General features: G+C 45.1%; 1 protein-coding gene and 1 pseudogene across 2 annotated transcripts in view; one reads left to right on the top strand and one right to left on the bottom strand.

The window, feature by feature from the left end:
• The window catches only part of TFPI (tissue factor pathway inhibitor), a 74467-nt gene extending 57852 nt beyond the window's left edge, over nt 1–16615 (bottom strand). For both annotated transcript variants that reach the window (XM_054970153.1, XM_054970154.1), the window contains exons 1-2: nt 16364–16615; nt 2027–2152 (exon numbers count right to left, since the gene is read on the bottom strand). In XM_054970153.1, coding sequence (XP_054826128.1) covers nt 2027–2138 — 112 coding nt within the window. In that variant the 5' untranslated portion in view covers nt 2139–2152; nt 16364–16615. The remainder of the gene's footprint in view (nt 1–2026; nt 2153–16363) is intronic.
• On the top strand, nt 4242–16508 carry LOC129323613 (epithelial-stromal interaction protein 1-like; annotated as a pseudogene).
• Nucleotides 16616–20033: the final 3418 nt, after the last annotated feature.

The following is a 20033-nucleotide window of genomic DNA, read 5'->3' as shown; positions in this document are numbered from 1 at the left end:
TTGATACCTGGGGTTACATTAGATCTACCTCTCCCCTCCGAGCCATCTCTCCCTCAACTCTCCAGCCACCAGCTGTCAACTTCCAACTCCCTTCCACCAACTGACTTGCTCTCTCTCCAATCACATTCTACTCGAGAACTGGCCCCTCCCCTCTGCAGCCCATAGAAAGTTAACTCCCCAAACAGAACGGCGTTTCTCCACAGGCACTGATCTGTTTTAGGGGAAACAGAGCCCTCAGCTGAGTTTCCCTCTTATGGGGATCCCCATAAGGGGTCTGGGGAGTCAGGAATGGTCGGTGCATGCCCAGTCAGGGGCTGTCAGTCTGCCTCACTCCCAGGTGCCAGGGGATGATTCACTCAGGGGTGTACACCCACCTGGCATCCCACTGACTGTCATCCTATGGTTCCACCCCTCTGCAGGGGTCTGAGGGGGCGTGTGGGTCATCGGCTTGGCAGTTGGGTCACCCGATGCTCAGATCTGTGCTCTGTGGGCGCCTTTGCTCCCTGAGCTGTAATCTCAATAAAGTTGTGGCATCTTTACCTCCAGCACTGTGTCCATGTGTTTCTTGTTGCCATGCTCCCTCCCCGCTCTCCTCCCCCACTTAGCACTCGCCTGCAAATAACAGCCCCCAGACTCATCTGGGGGCCTGAGATGCTGGCGATGCGGGGGAGGAGAGCGGGGAAGTGCCATGGTGGCCTCTATGTTGTGGGGGGCAGGGAGTGTCCAGGGGCCAGGTGACTCCACCCAGGCACATCTGGCATGGGCCCCTGGTCTGAGAGCTGGCCCCTGCCCCTCAGCACTTGGCACGTGGCTGCATCCCACCCAGCCCTCCCTTTTGTCACAACTTTAGAGTGAGTAGGCTGCAAATTGGGGCATGGGGCACCAATCCATTTGGGGGGAACAGGGCCCTCAGGCTCAGTTTCCCTATTTTGGGGATCCCCATAAGGGGTCTGGGGAGTCAGGAATGATTGGTGCATGCCTAGTCGGGGGCTGTCAGTCCGCCTCACTCCCAGGTGGCAGGGGATGATTCACACAGGGGTGTACACCCACCTGGCATCCCACTCACTGTCATCCCATGGTTCCCCACCTCAGCAGGGATTTGAGGAGGTGTGTGGGTCATTGGCTTGGCAGGTGGGTCAGCCGATGCTTGAATCTGTACCCTATGGGCACCTTTGCTCTCTGAGCTCTAATCTCAATAAAGTTGTGGCCTCTTTACCTTCAGCATGGTGTCTGTGTGTTTCTTGTCCCCGTGCCCCCTCCCCACTCTCCTCCCCCACTTAGCACTTGCCTGCAAATTTTAAACAAGCATAAAGCTGGGCACAGAGATGAAACAAAGCATAACTAATTTCCATGGCACATTTAGCAGCATGGAAACTCCCTAGTATGTGCATATCTACATCATGCCAACTGATACTAACAGAACAGAGATGCTAAAGTGAAGATATAAAGTTCTGGAGCACTAAGGGGAAAAGGAGTTAACAGCATAGATGGCAAAAACAGATTATGAAGACCTCAAAGCTACTATGAGGATAGCCCAAGCAAGCCCAATCTTGTCAAATCCTGGAAGCTAAACATGGTCAGCCTTGGTTAATACTTGGATTGTAGACCACCAGGAAAGACCAGGGTCACTATGCAGAGGCGGGCAATAGCAAACCACCTCTGTTAGTTCTTTTGCTTTGAAATCCCCAGCAGGGATCACTATGACTTGATGGCACTTTCTGCCACCACATGAGGAGTGTTGTGTGTGTGCCAGGAGGACTTACATGACGCATATGCATCAGTGTCAGCGATTCAGGAGGCATATAGGAAGGTGCTCCATGCTGAATTCCTAGTGTATGTGATACTTCTCATGGGAACAGACTGCTTACATGGCAGACAATATGGAAGCAATCAGCCCCCAAAGGTAATGTGTGAATTGGTCCTATAAAGTTGCGTTCTCTTATGCGCAGAGTCTGTTTTCCGAAAAAGGGGGGCTTTCATTTTAAGGCGCTGTATTTTATGGTGATGGGCAGGGCAAATCTCTTACCGACCGCAGCATCCTGATGTTCTTCTCTGTCCTCTGCACTTGCAATCACGAGGCAGGATGGAAATCTGAAGAGGAGACAGAAGGTAATGCCCAGGAACAGGGCTTGTTTCATTTTGCTTGTTTCTCCTGAGAAAGCAAAACAAAAACAGAGATGCATTTTTAAAATAAGATTTGTTTCCAAAATGTCCGTCCTTGCTCGAATGGCCTCAGGCAAGTCTATTTATTTATTTATTTATTTATTTATTTGTTTGTTTGTTTGTTTGTTTGTTTGTTTGTTTGTTTGTTTATTGTCTGCCTTTCTCAGTAAGACTCAAGGTGGATTACATAGTCTGAGGTTAGTACAATCAGTACCAAGGATATTTCAATAAACAATGCCATAGTGTAAATAAATGCAGGTTTGCAAAGACATTGCATTAGCAAAAATCCAGTACAGATGGTTGTTGTGGGTTTTCCAGGCTGTATTGCCGTGGTCTTGGCATTGTAGTTCCTGACGTTTCGCCAGCAGCTGTGGCTGGCATCTTCAGAGGTGTAGCACCAAAAGATGCCAGCCACGGCTGCTGGCGAAACGTCAGGAACTACAATGCCAAGACCACAGCAATACAGCCCGGAAAACCCACAACAACCATCGTTCTCCGGCCGTGAAAGCCTTCGACAATACATCCAATACAGAGTTGAAGAAATGCTGAAACAGAGCTTAAGCAATTCTAGGACCAACATTAGATAACATAGATCTACCCAGTAGTGTCATACTTAAAGCAACAGGTAGTACATGGGATCACATACGTAAAGTAATAGACAGTACGTACAGCAACATAGTGGTGAAATCTATGGTCCCTAACTCATTAGCGAAGCAACTGAGATCTCTTCCCTACAATACAGCCCTCCTATCTGAGCAAAAAGCCCTTTTGAATAACTCAGTTTTGCATCGTTTGCAGAAAGCTAGGAGTCATGACCCTTTAACCCAACTCTCCTGAGAGGCCTGCTATAAATCAAAGAGATAAAGAACTCCACCCACTGAAAAGTGTACTCTAACTTTTCAATGACGATTCTGCAAAATCAGAAATGCTTTGGATAGCTGTAGTTGTTTTACAGCTACACATTCCCCAGAATGTTTGCACGAGAGAAACAAAGCATGATCGTAAATGTCCCCCCCCCCACCCGTAATCTTGTAAAGGTTTAACAAAAGAAACCTTTACCCAAGGGAGACCCAGGAGACGTTTAATAACTCAGTCCTTGCCATGGGAGAAGCATCCCCCCCGCATAAGTGTATGGAAGCAGTTTAAGCAGAGACTTTCTGTTCTGTCAGAGCCAAATGAGATATTATGGTGGCCCTGGGTTCAACTCGTTACTGACAACACCATTTTAAAGAAGACTTTGGTCATTTAAAAATGCCATGGGGGCCCGATCCTGATCAAACCTGTGGTATAGGAGGGACCAGACGATCTTGTTCCCCTCATGTGCCTTTTCAAGCACCAACATAACCCCCCACGACTGTTGTGGTACTTGAAAAGGTGTGCAGAGGGGACAAGATCACCTGTTCGGCCCTCAGGCCTGATCAGGCCTGATCATGACAGGGCCACTGTGGCATTTTTCAAAGGGCCAAATTCTTCTCTAAAATGGTGTTGGTGGCCATGGGTTGGACTTGGGGCAGCCATAGTTGGGCCCTCAATGGAGAGAAAGAAGGCGACATTTACCTGGAGGGTGCCCTAAAAATAAGGTTTTGGGATGGCACCTATGTTAGAGTTCTGATCTAAAGACAAACTGCTGAATTTGATTTTATATTGGAGAAGTGCCACAAGAAGGTACACATAAAGTAGCTTCTGGATTACTTAATTTAGGAATAAATGCATGTCTCTCATTATCCACTTATTAATTAATGAGCTGTTTCATAATTTTCTACCTCATGAACTGTATATTTAAGGAATTACTGTTAAAAATTTTTTTACTGAGTGAATGTTTAAGAATGGTTAGATCTTGACAATGGATCATCTGATCTGATTGCTACTGTTATGGTGTGAGAAAGCCAACATTTGAATCAATAACAACTCCCCCAAAAATCAGAAAGAAAGAGGAAATAACACAGGAAAGCTAGCCTTGTGGATGCAATGAAATCAGAAGTCGTTAAAGGGTTTCATTTTGTTTTACTTCGAGCCAGGCACGAAGTAGGCATTTGAGACTTGCAGTGGCACCATGAGCTGAGGCAGAGCGGGGCGCTATGGGTGTGGGCTGCCGGCTGCCTCTCCCTCTCCCTCCGGTGGGCTTGAGAGCGGCGGGGTCCCGGGGCCAGAGGAGCCTGTGCATCAGCCGCCTCAGGATGCATATGTCATGATAACACCCAACCTTAGCAGAGAATTGCTAATAAAAAACTAGAAGAATTGGAGAAGTGGAAGGAGCAGCACAGACCAGGACAAATTAATTTAATCCTCCAGAAGCTAGGTGGGAGAGCATCGGAGGCTGAAGTGAGGTGAAAACAGCAATTTGAGCACATCCAGTCTAAATACTAGCAAAAGCTGAAAAAAGAAGAATATGGGAGTATGAAGAGAGAGGCTGAAGAAGCAGAGCTTTTGAAGAAGAAAGTATTTCAAAGAGAGAAAGCTGAAAAACTTGAAGAAAAACAAAGGCAAGAACAGTGGCAAAGAAGACAGATGTTTGATGAAGACAACTATGTAAAAACCACAGAGTACTTGAATAAATTAGCTTTAGGCCCATGTAAGAGAACCTCTTGTCAAACAGAAGGCCATGTTCTGGAATCTACACCCTGGGCCAGAAGCCACACATATAAGGAAATCCAAAGACAAGAAGAAGACAGAAGACTACAGGAGATGAAGGAAGAGCAGCGAAGGAAGGCAGAAATCTTGGAACTCAAACAAAGACAAGAAGAGCAACCAGCAGAGGGTGAATAATACGTTTCTGGACAGGCTACAACACAGTCATCCGCCTGGTGGCACTTGCCTTCCTGAAGGTTTGGGGAATATAGATTTTAGCGCTGACGGCCGGGAGCCTCATTATTTCTTGTGAAAAGTGAACATCTAACCCCCTCCCTCCCCGGATTCTTCACACAATTCTTCACACGGCACTTTTATCTGGCTTCAGAGGAATGGACTTGGAAAACACCCCTGGGAGCTGTTTTTGCTCTGTTCAAACATGCCTGCTTGACCTGCCCTCTCTTCTCTGTTACTCATAAGATTTTCATGCTCTGGATTTGGTTATGTAATACTAACTGGATCTCGGACGAGTTCTCTTACTGCTTGTGCTGCCTGTCGCAGTGGCTCTGCGTTTCTCAAGAGGGTTTATATCCATTTCTTTGGAAATGGCAGTAAGTGATCTTATTAGCTTAGACTAACAAGGAATCTGACTTGGAAAAAGCAAAAAAGCTCTTTCTGTATACCTACTCATTTTTAACTTATTAAAGAAGTTAAAGAACTGAGAAGTCAGAATAAATAATTTTAGAAAGTGATATAGAGAGAAAATTAAACCATGGCTTAACATATGAAACAGGAAGCCAGACCAGAAGACAGAACTAGGAAATGAAATAGGTGTTAGTGAAACTAACTAGTTCCTTTGGTTCAAAGTAAGTGGAAGCAGAGTGTGGAACAAGAGATCAGAATGGTGGATCTAGAGAGAGCAGCAAAATAAGAAAAGGATTAGGGATCAAACAGAGAGTCTCTCTACACGAGACATCTTACTCGAGGATGCTCAAGTGCAGGGAGATGAAACGTTAGCTGGGAAGCGTAGTTTAAAAAGACAGAGCCAAACATTCTGTCAATTTCATCTCTCTACACAGAACCAGCAGAGAGAGCTCCTCAGAGGGTTTGTTAATTTCATTTTCATGCCTTGAGGGCTCTGTCAATTTCACCTCCCCTTTGGGGAGGCAAAAATGAAATTAACAAAACCTCTAAAGAGCAATCACTCTGGCTCATGTAGAGAGGTGGCTCTGTCTTTTTTAAACTATGCTTCCTGGCTAACATTGCGTCTCCCTAAACTTGAGCATCCTCATGTAAAATGTGTCATGTAGAGACACTCAGAGTTGAAGGTTCAAATCTGCCCATTGCACTGTTATCTGACCTTCCACCAAGGAACTCAGGGTGATGGACTTAGTTCTTCACTTCATTCTCATTACAACTTACTGTCTTCAACTTTGCAGACAGCCCAAATTTCAAGGACTTCCTTGCTTATGGAACATTTCTCTTGCATAGTTTTGTTTGGGTTTACATGACTGTATTTTACTGCAAGGGTTTTTTGTTTTTTATTTTGCATGGTTAACACAGATGGTTTAATTCTAGAACAAATAATTTTGGTCAGATGTCTAGACTGCATTACTAACACAAAATCCCTTTCTACCAAGCCTACTAAGCTATCAATATATAAGTATCATCTTCTGTCTTCTGAAAGTGAGACGTGGTTTCATGATGCAACTGAGTCAGCACTGATTTCAAAAGGTATTTTCTGGGAACAAATATTCCTAGATATGTAGTTAGAAGCAGAAATTAGCAGAAACCAGTTATTAATGTAGGAGTGTCTTGTTAACAAATATTCAACATAACAGCTCACGTTAAAATTTTTAAAGCAAACTACCTCCCCAGGAAACTGCTGATTTTAACTAGCAGAAGATTAACTAGCAGACTTCATTATCTGTCCTGAAGTTTGCAAACGGACATTTGTTATTACAAAGTATTTGCAACTGAAAATATAGACAGAGCATTAATGGAATAAATCCACCAGCAATGACCAAGGAACTGAATTTCTGGGAGAACCTGTCTTGTTTTCAAAGGGAACACGTTTAGTGTTGTGAAAATTGCACAATGTTTTTATTCCCTTAAAGGTATGCTTTGCTGGGAAAGAAGGCAGGGAAGGACAGGAGAGAGAAAGCATTCCTGGAAAGTGGAATCATTAGTTGCACATTTGCTACATTGCACAAGTTAGTACAGAAAGGTCTTTTAATTGCTTTTAAGACTCATTTGCCTGATCTCAAATTCCTACTGGGTTGCAGCACTTGGAACAGGAGGGGCATGGAAGGGAGGCTACTACAGATAAGATCAATCTGGATTTCCCTCTGCTCTTATGCAATCAATAACGACTTAAACCAAAATCTGCATTCCGCCATAAGGCAGAAAACTGGGATTTAATAACAATGTATTCCAGAGAAATCATGTCACTGAGTAGAAGAAGGACACATAAAGTGGTTTTATGTTTGGCTGCCCTGTTTACTCAGTTACCTTAACCCAGCTTCACGTGCACATGGTATGGCCAGATAAGCAGGGCCAGTGCTGATCAGCTGTTGTGGGGAATGTGTGACCACTGCAGGCACACAGCTCAAGTTCTTGCATTGGCCAAGGGATAACAAATAACACTTCTTTATGCACACAGCAGATATGAGCCCAGTGGCATCTTAGAGACCAATAAGATTTTCAGACGAAGGGAGCTCTGACTTTCGAAAACTTATACTCTGAAAATCTTGTTGGTCTCTAAGGTGCCACTGGACTCAAATCCTGCTCTTCTACTGCAGACCAACATGGCTATCCACTGCAAATTTGATGTACATAGTTTCATGTACAGGCCTACTCGTAGCACCTATGCATGAAATCCTACTTTGAGCTCTTCAGCTTTGAGCTCTTCAGCTGGACTGGGTGAGTATATTCTCCAGGAAGAATGTGAATGCCAACAGTCTTGGCCATGTCTCCTAACTGTTACTCTTCTCTGAGGACATCTTCTATTCATTCAGTCTCTCTCTCTCTCTCTCTCTCTCTCTGTCTCACAGTGTTGTTTTCTTTTTTCCTTGCCAGATCTGGACAAAAATCCAGATTGTCTGAAAATGTCTGAATGTTGTCAAAACAGAAGAAAAAGATGTCAAAGAAGAGAGTGGAATTTCATACTGCAGTTCTAGGCCTTAATCTCGAAAGCTTTTTAAATTAAACCAAGTAAATGAGTTTAGAATTAGAGTATTAGTGCGGTTCTCTTTCAAATGCTAGCAGCCATGGACAAGCATATTTATTTATTTACTTCATTTATATCTCAGCTTTTTCTCCAGCTGAGACCCATAGCAGCTTATATAGTTCTCATCTCCTCCATTTATCCTCACAATGACCTTGTGAGGTGGGTTAGTTGAACAATGTGTGACTAGACAAAGATCATCCAGCGGTCTTCCATGACAGTGAGAATTTGAATATCAGTCTCCTAGATCATACTGTGATTCTCTAACCACTTTACCATGCTGGATCTCAATCAGAACACATTTCCACGGAGAATGCACCAGAATTTCCATTCTGGCAGTTCCCCCAACAGTCAGGTGGCCCCGTCCACCTGACTTTTGAACATTTTGAGCCATTTAGGCCTCAATCGGGGCCGAAACAGCCTGGATTGGGGCCAAAATGGCCAGGATCGGGTCAGTACTGGGCGGGGGCCATTTTTGGCCATTTGGGGCCCGTTTCGGCTAGGGTCAGGGCCAAAACCACCAGGATTGGGTCAGTACCCGATCTGGTCTGTTTTGGGCCCAATCCAGGCCAAAATGTGCCCAAAATGGCCAATTTGGGCCTTTTTGGGCCTGTTTCAGCCTGGATTGTGGCCAAAATGCCCTGATTGGGCCACTGCCAGGTGGGTGAACACTCCCTCATCTGCCAGCAGCCGAATCCTGGCCATTTTGGCCTGATCAAGGGGTGTGGCATATGCTAATGATTTATGCTAATGAGTACCTGCAGCTCTTTTTCTATGAAATGACCCCAATTATTAATTGATTATTAAGTTTACATCCTAAAATTGTACGAAACAGAACAGAGACATTTAACCCGCTGTCCTCAACCATGACAAAGTGATTTGAAGTATCTGTTGGTTCAGACATTGTAACACCAAACCCACAGCATGGAACTATGTGAATGAGCCCTGACGTGGACACGCCATCAATCCGTGATTTTTTTTAGCACCAAATGTAGCTTCTTGCTACATCTGGGCTTCCCTTCCAAACAAGGTTTAAAGCAAACCGCAGTTTCTTCACCGCTCACAAGGGAAGGAGGGAGCACATAAGCACCCTGTGATGTTATCTCTCAGGGTTACACAGATAAATTACGGGCCAGCGAGGTGGCAATACAACCCCGATTGTTCTTCTCTTTCAAGTGTAAAACAGAAAACTCAGCGCTATTGTCCTACTTCAGTGTCTACATTTATAGAAAACAACGTGCAGATATTTTCTGAAGAATTATAACTTTTTATGCATGCCTTAGTGAGAAACAATAACAAAGGCCCTTTGGCCTCGTGTAGTGTCACACCCTGGGAATTTCCTTCTTACTCTGCTTTGTTCGGGACACATTTCCATAGGGACCAAACTTTAAAAGCCATTTGCCTTACTATTGTGTTGTTGTTTCTTAAGCTGGATGGAAAGCAAAGCAAAAGAAAAGCCCTCGAATTGGCCGTAAGCCAACTCCGGACAAATTTGGCAAGTGTCACTGTGTCACACTGGAGTCTCCATTTCCTGTGCTGTCACTTTGATAAGTCACTTTTGTGGCTGCTGCATAAAGAAAAGGATACAGTAAAAAGAGAAACAGAAAAAAAGATAATGGATATAATTACACAGCCAAAGTCTAGTGTAACCACAAATACAATTTAAGTTAAAAGGTTTTAAATGTTCCAGGCAGGTAGTAAGTAGCCGCTGCTGTCTGGAACCCAGAAGACGAATTTAAAACTGTAGTATCGATTGGTACCTCTGTCCCAGAGAATTAGGTGACCATCTGGACATAAGCTTGACTAGCCTTATGGAAGTCAAGCAGGATGCTACCTTTTGAATTGGCAACTCCACCCATGGCATCTCACCAACCTGGACTTCACTAGTCTGGGACGATCAGAATGGAGCTCACTGTGATCTTACTGCCACTCAGTGCTTCCTCCTCACCATTGGAAGGCTCATTTTTATCAACCAGACCTATGAAAGAGGCACCTACCAACCTGTAGCCAACTGATTTCTAGACCACAGAGATCAGTTCCCCCGGGAAAAAATGGGAGCTTTTGAAGTGGATTCCACAACACTATACTCTGCTCAAGTCTCTCCTCTACCTAAGCTCCACCCTTTTCAAGCTCCACCCCCAAAATCTCCAGGAATTTCTCAACCCAGACTTGGCAACCTTATCATGTCCATAGCCATTTCACTGATTGTCCATTGGTAATCAGAGGTCCTTCAACACATAATATGGAGCTTTGTTGATGAATGGCCTCATTGCAAGCAGTCTGCATTCAACAGATACAGAACACTTGGCCAAGGGTCATTTTCCCACCTCTAAAAACTATGATGTTTTTGAATGGGGTTCCTAAGAAAAACAAACTCAACTGGGTCCCCCTTCATATTTTAAAGATATTACTATAATAATTGTTGTCTATTAGTTGTACCATACAAAAATAGTATGGGAATATGTCAATCTTTGGTCAACCTAAAGGTTCCACTACCCGACTCAGAAGATACCCTCTCTTTCTGCCACCCCAAGACCTGGTGGCAGGAGCTGGGAGGGCCACTCAATAGCACTGTGGCTGACATCTCCTTCTTGTGACAGTTGTGAATAATGAAACATTCAGTCCTAGGTAGAGTTACACCCTTTGAAGCCTGCTGGGTGAACGGAAGTTGCAGAATGAAAACCACTGATGTGGGATGCTGTGTCTTTTCCTCTTTGGAAATCAGATTTTGACGAAACTGTCATTTTGGGAATGGTCGAAATGCTTTTGTTACAGTGTGAAATGTTCTCTTAGCAGGTATTAAACCTATAAAGTATCTCATTCACTTGATGCAATAATACCTATTAAAGAAACAGTTTGTGCATTTTGTTATCCAAGCATAAAGAAGTCACTTTTCACCCACAAAGCAATCTCATCTCTTCTTTGATATGGGAAAATAAACAGGGCCTAGAGCAGGAACATTTTGTGCTTCACAGTATTTTTTTTAAACTGTGGTTTTGCATTTTTCATTTCCAGTTTCCCCTGAGAAACTTCCTGAGAGAGTTTCAGTGCTGTGACAGGCTGCTCAGTGTCGCCCCCCCCCCCGATACTTCTGATATGCATTCTGACAAGCCCAGGAGACACGTGACATATATCTCTACACCAAATTATTGTTATATGAAAAATGAAGGCAGAATGTGTGAGTGCCCTCTTCTTACAAACACTGCACTGGGGGTGATATAAGAAGGACTGAAAACTCTGTCTGTTGTGTTATTATCTGTGAGGGGCCATTCATACATGCAAGCTGCCACTGGATATTGCTTACCATCACAAGCTGAACATATTTATGTGAAGTAGCCCAAAGGAAATACAAATGGGTACTAGATCAAATCAAGCCTGAATTCTCCCTAGAAGCTAAAATGAAAAAACTAAGGCTTTGGTCATACCATGAGCAGACAAGAGTCTCTGGAAAAGTCAATAATGCTAGGAAAAGCAGAAGGTAATAGGAAAAGAGGAAGACCTAAAACGAGATGGCCTGACTCAATAAAAGAAGCCACCTCCTCCAGTTTGCAAGATCTGAGCAAGTCTGTCAATGATAGGACATTTTGGAGGTCTTTCCTTCATAGGGTCGCCATAGGTCGGAGGCGACTTGATGGCACATAACACACACAGAGCCCAAAGAAAACAACTTATCCCACACCATACATGTAAGTGAACAGATGAAGCTACTTTATACTGAATCGGGTCATTGCTCCATCCAGGTTAATATTGTCTACTCAAACTAGTAATCGTTCTCAAGGATATTAGGCTCAAGTATTTCATGTCACCTACTACCTCATCATGCAGACTGGAGATGCCAGGAGCTCAACTGGGGACCTTCTGCAGTCCAAGCAGATACTCTAACTCTGAGCCGCCCACAGCCCCTCTCCTTCCCTAAGGAGAAAGTGAGGAGGCTTTTCTCTTTCAAAACAATATTTTTGATTCAGATTTGCTCAGCAGTTAGTGTTGGATAAATATTGTGCTGAACTTAGATTGACTTTAGTAACTTGGGAAAGGGCTTTAAGGTATTTTCATTTCTCTTAGGAAATAACATTTGAATTATGAAAATATGTATTTGCACATCTATTTCTTTCCTCCCTAGAGAGTCTTTTTTTCCTTTTTAGTGAAACAAGTCTACTTAAAGTAGTCAGGAAATTGCATACAGATGGCGCAGTAATCAAAAAGATTTTGACTGGAGGATACCTCTGGCAATTTCAGCAGGAGGCTAGAAATGGGCTTCCGGTTCCAGGATATAATGGAGACAACTTTGGAGCGAGTTGTCTTTGGATGGGCAGACTTTGCTACAATTCCACACTCTCTTCTATACATAAGGAATCCACACCGGAATAATCGGTTGACAGCCCTTCCTAGTAAAGCAGTTAAAGGTAACCAGCCCTTGAAAACAAACTGCTGGCTATTCGTGGCAGAAATGATGCCTTGGACCTACACAGATGCATTACGGGGCTCTTTATTTATTATTATTTATTTGTTTGACTTATAGTCTGCTCTCCCTGCTTGCAGGCTCAGAGTGGATCACATCCAAATTTAAAATACAATACAATGTGCAATAAATAAATGGTGCAAGACTAAAACAATTAAAAATGGTAGCAAAAGTTCAAGAACAGGCAGCCCATTGCACAGTCCCACATTTGTGTGTGTGTGTGTGTGTGTGTATGCGCTGTCAAGTCACAAATGACTTATGGCGACCCCAGCAAGGGGCTGTCAAGGTGAGAAGCAGAGGTGGTTTGCCAGTGCCTTCCTCTGTAAAGTCTTCCTCAGTGGTCACCCATCCAAGTAGTGATTCTGCTTAGCTTTTGAGATGAGATCAGGCTATACTATGCCACCTTCCCTTCTGCATGAGGCTCATTACACTTACTCAAAAAGTAGATCCACGAAAATCTCTGCTTTGAAGTTCCTCAGCCAGTCAATTGCAAAGAGTAAGATAAATGATCTTAGAGACCCTTTCTTCTGAACAATTGCCACTGGATTTGATTAGATATGTTTCATACAGAGGGCCTATGACGTGAGAGCCAGGAGGATGGCTCTTTTTCCAGGCCTATTCACATGTCACCTCTCCCATGTCTTTGCTGCTTTCCTGCAGTTGGATCTTGTGCTGTAGTAATCACGCCCATATTATGCTGAACGGGTAGATCATGTGAGAATGCCACCACTACAACTCTCTAGGTGCTGGTGGTACTACTTTGGCAAGTAACATCCAATGCAATGACTTGATTTTAGTAATAATAATATCATAACATTTGATTTATATACCGTCCTTCAGGACAACTTAATGCCTACTCAGAGGGGTTTACAAAGTGTGTTATTATTCTCATGACAATCTCCCTGTGAGGTGAGTGGGGCTAAGAGAGCTCCTAGAAGTTGTGACTGACCAAGGTCACCTAGCTGCCTTCAAGCGGAGGACAGTGGGGAATGAAACCTGGCTCTTCAGATGAGAGTCCTGCTGCTCTTAACCACTACACCAAACTGGCTCTCACTTTGATCTTACCTCCGTGATGCAGGAGGCTAGCATGGGGGAAGCTCTCCTGGCAACCACACCACTGAGGAACCATCTAAAGCTATTATAAAATGTGAGGAAAATATTTTGATTTATGAGCATGCACGTAAACGAGGTGCAAATGGGTTCTATGCTTGCAAAGCAAACGGGGGACAAAAAGAGAATTACTGAGGTTACAAAGATAACTAAACATCTCAGCCTTCTATCCCAAAGGCATAGCAAATGCCTAGCTCCCCTCTGAATGCTGGACAGATTTCATTTATATTAAGAGTTTCAGGCTGCCACAGCAGCCCTAAGCAAAGTTGTTGTTTCTTTCTAAGTCTAGAAAAAAGTAACTCTGCTTAGAAATGCACTGTGAGAGTTTCTCTACACAAGACATCGTACATGGGGACATTCAAGTGACTTCCTTTCTGTCTGGTCTTCTATTCAAGTGTCCTCTGTCTCCCTAGCAGTGCATGTGTATCCACAATGGGAGCACAAGTGGAAGATCTTTCACTTGAGCGTCCCCATGTAAGATGTCTTGTGTAGAGAGACTCTCAGAGAAGAAACCTTGTCAAAGAGCGATGCATACACATGTCCTGTACTGTGCGTGGTGGAAAGTGCCAGCAGGTCATAGCTGAATTATGGTGACCCCTGCTGGAGTTTTCAAGGCAAGAGACTAAGAGGAGTGGTTTACCATTGCCTGCCTCTACAACCTGATTGTTTTTGAAGGACTGGCAGCAGCTGGAGTATTACAAAATTTCATTCTCCCCCTGGCAGGAGCAGAAGGTGTCTCTGCAATACTGCTTTCCACTCTCCTGGAGAATAAAGTCTTACATCAATCTGGTCATGGAGGCACAACTAATGGACATCTTTGGGACTTGAGCATAAAGAGCTTTCTTTGGGTTGGAGCCAGTGAGTGTAAGAAGGAAAGCTCATTTGCAAGAACTCACCCAAATGGCTTATGCGTGACTCCAGCCCTTATCCTACCACTCTACTGAGCAAAGGTAATTTTTATTTATTTATTAAAATATGTATCCTCTATCTTTCCTTTTGCCTAAAGCTTGAAGGCCTCTTCCACTCTAAGAAGTCTTCCAATTTAAGTGGCCCTTCCGTTGGAGGAATAGCCACTTGGGTTGCAAGAAGCCTTCTTACAGTGTTTGGTGGATCCACCACAATTTCTAACCTTGTGCCGTTATATCATTATTTTAGATAGGATATCCTGGTGGTAGCCCATTCCTGTCCCTTCTACATATGCTGACAGTTAAACATACCCCACTCTACATAAAAACATAAGGGGGAGAAGAGTTTCCATCTTTCCATTTATTTTCAAGTAAGTTTATGACCCCTCTCCAGAGCACTGACTCATGTTGTGTGGGATCTCTTTCATATCTCGTTTCCTTTGCTAATGTCATGTACTGATGATACCAGCACATTGCAAATGGCACAGACTCCCGTCATGAAGGATTTCCGGTACATGTTAAGCCCAGTAGCAATTCATCATTTGGATTTCGTCATAAGAAGGTAATACTGACAGGGTCTGATCATATGACCATGTTAGACCTGGAAGCTACACAAGAGTCACCAGCAGTTTGTCCTTTCCGGCAGTTTAAGTGTGATGAACTGGCTGTGCAGGTTATCTATCACTTGTTTGGATTATGCCTCCCATTTCAGAAGTTATCTAGAATACGGTAATTCCAGAATTTGACCCCTTCCACATCTGCTTATTCACAACAGTGGCACCCAACCCCAAACTCCTCTCCAATATTTAAACATTTGAGAGTGATTTGTGGCTATACAAATCATCGGTTCAACAGAGCTCATGTTGCCAGCTTTTGGAGGTCATAATTAAAATCTGAGTACACAGTAATTTGCTGTTCCCGTTGTTGCTCACATCGCCTTTGAGTGTTTATATACTTAGCCTTATTCCATTGTTCAGCGGTTGTCTTTTGTTGCATAAGTCCATCATTCCCCTTTCTTCCTTACTCTTTCATCTGTTTTGAGTCTCAGCAAAAAAGGCAGGCTATAAATAAGCTTGAATGCATACAAGGGAATATTTATTTATCCGCTTCATTTATATCCCACCTTTTCCCCTAATGGGGACACAAAGCAGCTGACAACTTTCCTCCAATTTATCCTCACAACAGCTCTGTGAAGCTAGTTAGGCTGAAAGCGTGTCACTGGACTACAGTCACCAAGGAAGTTTTCTTGGCAAAATGGAAATTGAACCCGGCTCTCCCAAAGCCTACTCAGACACTCTAACCACTACGCGACACTGCCCCGCCATACCTTGCAGTCCTGAGCACACTTTCCTGGGAGTAAGCCCCACTGAACATACCTGAGTAGAACCCTAAATAGACTTGATTAGAATTGCTCACTTGACGTGAAATCCTAAGTAGAGTTACTCCGGTCTAAGCCTATTGATTTCAATGGGCTTAGACTAGAGTAACTCTTCTTGGGATTTTATTGTCTGTAGCAGTTGAAAAGAGCAAGAGCCCAACAGCACCTGTAAGACTAACGAAATTTGTAGTAGGGTATGAGCTTTTGTGAGTCTTATAGGTGCTACTGGACTCTTGCTCTTTTCTAGGACTTCACTGTTAGAGTGCAATCCTATCAAAAGTTACTCCGGGCTAAGTCAATAGGCTTACACTGGCGCAACTCTGCATAGGTGCCTGCTGGACTCCAACCCTACTGTTCTATTGCACACCAACCGGGCGCCCGGCATAAAACTATCTGCACAGGCTGGCATTGCCACGAGCCAAACGAGAGGCAGCGTTTCCCCTTTGAAACCGACGCGCAAAAGCCACGCAGGCTGGAGGCGGACACTGGAGAGGCTACATTTCTTTGCAATGCGTCTGGCTCTGAAAAGACGCCCGACGGCCCCCGATCCTTACCTTCAGAGTTTGTTCTTTCTTCCCTCTCCTCTCCTCTCCGGCAGCTGCAAATCCTTCCTATCGCTGTTTTGCCAAGCCCCCAACGTCGCGCCGGCCGCTGCGCTCCCCCTCGCCGGCTGGCTCGGAAACAGCCTCGTCGGTCTAGGCGCAAGGAGCCTTCCGAGGCGCAAACCTTTGCACTGGCCCTGGAGTCGGCGATGGCCCGTTCGCGGCAGCAGCAGCAGCAGCGTCTGACTCAGCGGGCTTGCCTGGCTCTTTCCCACGCCTTGGGAGAGGCGGCCGCCGGGGGGCGCGGGGAGGGGGGGGCGGTGTGCTTAATCGGAGCCCGCTGGGAGGTCAGGCAGCGGCACAAACCCTGGGACTGACTCGCTGGGGATCCAGCCGCAGCCGGAAAAGCGCAAGGCTTCCTGGTTGCAGCGCAAGGACGGTGCATGCCGGATTCCTGGCCAAGGGTTGCCAGCTCCAGGCTGGGAAATTCCTGGAGATTTGGGGAGTGGAGCCTGGGGAAAGCGGGGCTTGGGGAGGAGAGGGACCTCGGTGGGGGATAATGTCAGGGAGACCACCCTCCAAAGGTGCCAGGCTCATTAGCACCATAAAGACCAACGAGATTTCAAGGGGATGCGCTGTCTAGAGTCAAAGCTCCCATCGTCATTTCCCATCGTCAGAAATCTAGCTGGTCTGTAAGGTGCTACAGGAGCCGAAGTTTGCTCTTCTATTGCAGACCAAAAGAGCTACTCACCTGAAACTGATTCCTCCCAGGGGTAAGGTAAAGCACCGAGTCATTACTGACCCATGGGGGACGTCACATCACGGTTTCCTGGCAGACTTTTGTTATGGGGTGGTTTGCCATTGCCTTCCCCAGTCATCTATACTTTACCCCCAGGAAACTGGGTATTCATTTTACCGACCTTGGAAGGATGGAAGGCTGAGTCAACACTGAGCTGGCTACTTGAACCTGGCTTCTGCCAGGATCGAACTCAGGTCGTGACTGAGCAGAGCTTGGGCTGCAGTACTGCCGCTTACTACTCTGCGCTACGAGGCTCTTACTCTTCCAGGAGATTGGTCTCTATAGTTTGGAGCAGGGCTGGATCTAGGGTTGCTGGCGCCCAGGGCGACCCAAGTCTGGCCTCCACCCCCTCCCGCACGGAGTGTGTGTGTGCTCCCGGCACTGCGTGATGACGTCACTGAAGTGATGTCATTACGCAGAGCAGGAGCGTGCCACCTGAGTGGCAAGCTGGACACCTTGGTGTATGGAGCGCAGCTGGCAGCGCAGCTGGTGGCTGAGCGGAGGGCTGCCAGGCCACCCACACCATTCACCTGCCCCGCTGATGGGGCAGCTGGCTTGCCGCACACTCCCTGTCCTGGGGCAGGCAAATGGCATGGGCAGACTCCCAGCCCTCCGCTCAGCCACCAGCGTGCTGCCGCCGCCAGCTCCAGCACGCTCCCGGCACCTGGCAGCTGCACCCGGTGCCCCCTATTTGGGGGCACCAGGGGCAGACTACCCCCCCCCTGCCTCCTGTCGATCCAGCCCTGGTCTAGAGATCAGATGTTCTTCCGGGAAATCTCCAGCCATCATCTGGACGTTGGCAACCCTATTCCCCCTACCAATCCCCTTCACTCTTTCTGTCCCATGGAAACAAAAGGAACAGTTTGGTGAGCCAGTTTGGTGTAGTGGTTAAGAGTGGCAGGACTCTAATATGGAGAGACGTGTTTGACCTTGGGCCAGTCATGGCTCTCTCAGAGAGAGGACGAGGAAGATCTGCAAAATTTCAGCATTTCACTTAGCAGATGCTCAGAGGCAGGTTATGCCTTCCCAAACCTTCTGCTCCTTCTGCCGGAGCACCAACCTGGGGCATATAACATAAAACAACTGCAAGGCCTGAAGATACTAAAAGCTGCCTTGATTTCTCTTAAAAGAGAAATGAAAAAGAAACCTCTCTTTTAAAAGAGAAAAGAAGAGAATAAGAGGAATCAATGGCTGTATCTTTAAAAAGTGAATTCTGACTGTGCTGGAAACACAATCCTTGGGACTCCAGAGAAGTGACGTCATGGGGAGGGGAATTTCTTTATTCAGAACTCACTTTTTAACCCATACCACCCAGCCGCCCCTGTACTTCAACGGCTCTTTTCTAGTAGGGGTTAAGGTTAGGGTTAGGATACTTTCACACAGCCGCTCTCTTTCTTCTGGTTTAGTTTGTTTCTCTTTGTGTTTCAAGAAGATGTTCAGTATATGAATGGGGCATCAACGTATAGTCAAACGCAGCAGGATTTATTTATTTATTTGTCATATTTTTATCCTGCCTTCCCTCCAAGGAGTTCAGGACCACACACATTGGTATTCTCTCATCGATTTGATCATCTCAACAATCCTGTGAGGTAGGCTAGGCTCCAGCTGTGAAACCGTGACTGGCCCAAGGCCACCCAATGAGTTTTCATGGCATTGTGGGGGTTTAAATGCTGAGATCCTAATACGGCCTGCAGGAAATGCTGGCACAGCTGATGAGATGAAATATTCTTCCTTAAAAAAAAAAAAGAAATATCTAAAAAGTTATGGCCATTTCACTAATGCAACTTTCCTTATCAAACGGCAGAGAACTGTAGAGTAGATGAGTGCAATTTTAAAGGAAGTTCTGAAAAAAGATAGATACTTAATGTGAGAATATAGAAGGCAATGAAGAAAAAGAGAAAGAAAAAGAAAGCAAAATGAAGAAAAAAATGCAGTTGGTGCAAAGAGAAGAATTGTTAATAATTGTACAACCACTACACGTTTTGCATACAGCTTTGTTAGGGGAAACGTTCCAAATTTCTTTTAGTATCTTTCCTGTGTATGGACTTGCATTGGGTTATACAATTAGGAAAGAATATACAGGGCGCCATTTTCATCTGTGAAACATTGGAGGTGCCATTTTGGTTACCCTGGCTGTTTTGTGCAATTCACAGAGGAAATTTACAATCCTAAAAATCCTAATTTTCGTTCCTGGCGGGAGGAGACTAGTGACAGTCATTCAACAAGTTGCCCCTTTGGCTAAGCAGCATGTGGTTCCAATCTCAGCAAAACCTGGTATTTTATCATTCGTTAATTGGCATTATTGAATACATTTTTTATCCCACCCATCCTCCAAGGAGCTCAGGGCAGTGTACATTGTTCTCCCCACCTCTGTTTTATCCTCACAATGACCCTATGTGGTAGGGCAGGTGGTGAGTGCACGACTGGCTCAAGATCACCCAGCAAGATTCCTCGACAGACTGGGTTTTTCACCCTGGGCCTCCCAGATCCTCGTCTAACACACTTAACTACTTCATCCCATTGGCTCTTCAATCTGCATATGGGGTGGGGGTGGGGAGATGGTTCCATTACATCTAGAATGAATGTGGTGCTTCGTAAGAGCCTGTGTACCATATTCCCAAAATAGACCATTTTAGGGTACTTGTACTGGGTCTCTTGTGCCAACCTCAAAGCCAGTAATGATAACAACAAGTACCACTCATTTACAAAAGCTGTTTGCAGACGTACCTGTACCAAATCAAAAATGAACCACAATCCATGTCACAATTTTCACGAGAACCAGCTACAATGACACAAAACTGTACAGGCTTCTGAGTTTACTAGAACTTTTTCTCAGGCTAAACGTCCCCCCCACCCACCAAAAAAAAAGATGTGGGAGGAAAA

Source organism: Eublepharis macularius, chromosome 2, assembly GCF_028583425.1.
Source record: "Eublepharis macularius isolate TG4126 chromosome 2, MPM_Emac_v1.0, whole genome shotgun sequence".
Taxonomy (NCBI): domain Eukaryota; kingdom Metazoa; phylum Chordata; class Lepidosauria; order Squamata; family Eublepharidae; genus Eublepharis; species Eublepharis macularius.
Note: the sequence above shows the minus strand (reverse complement) of the source record. Positions and strands in the feature narration are given on the sequence as shown.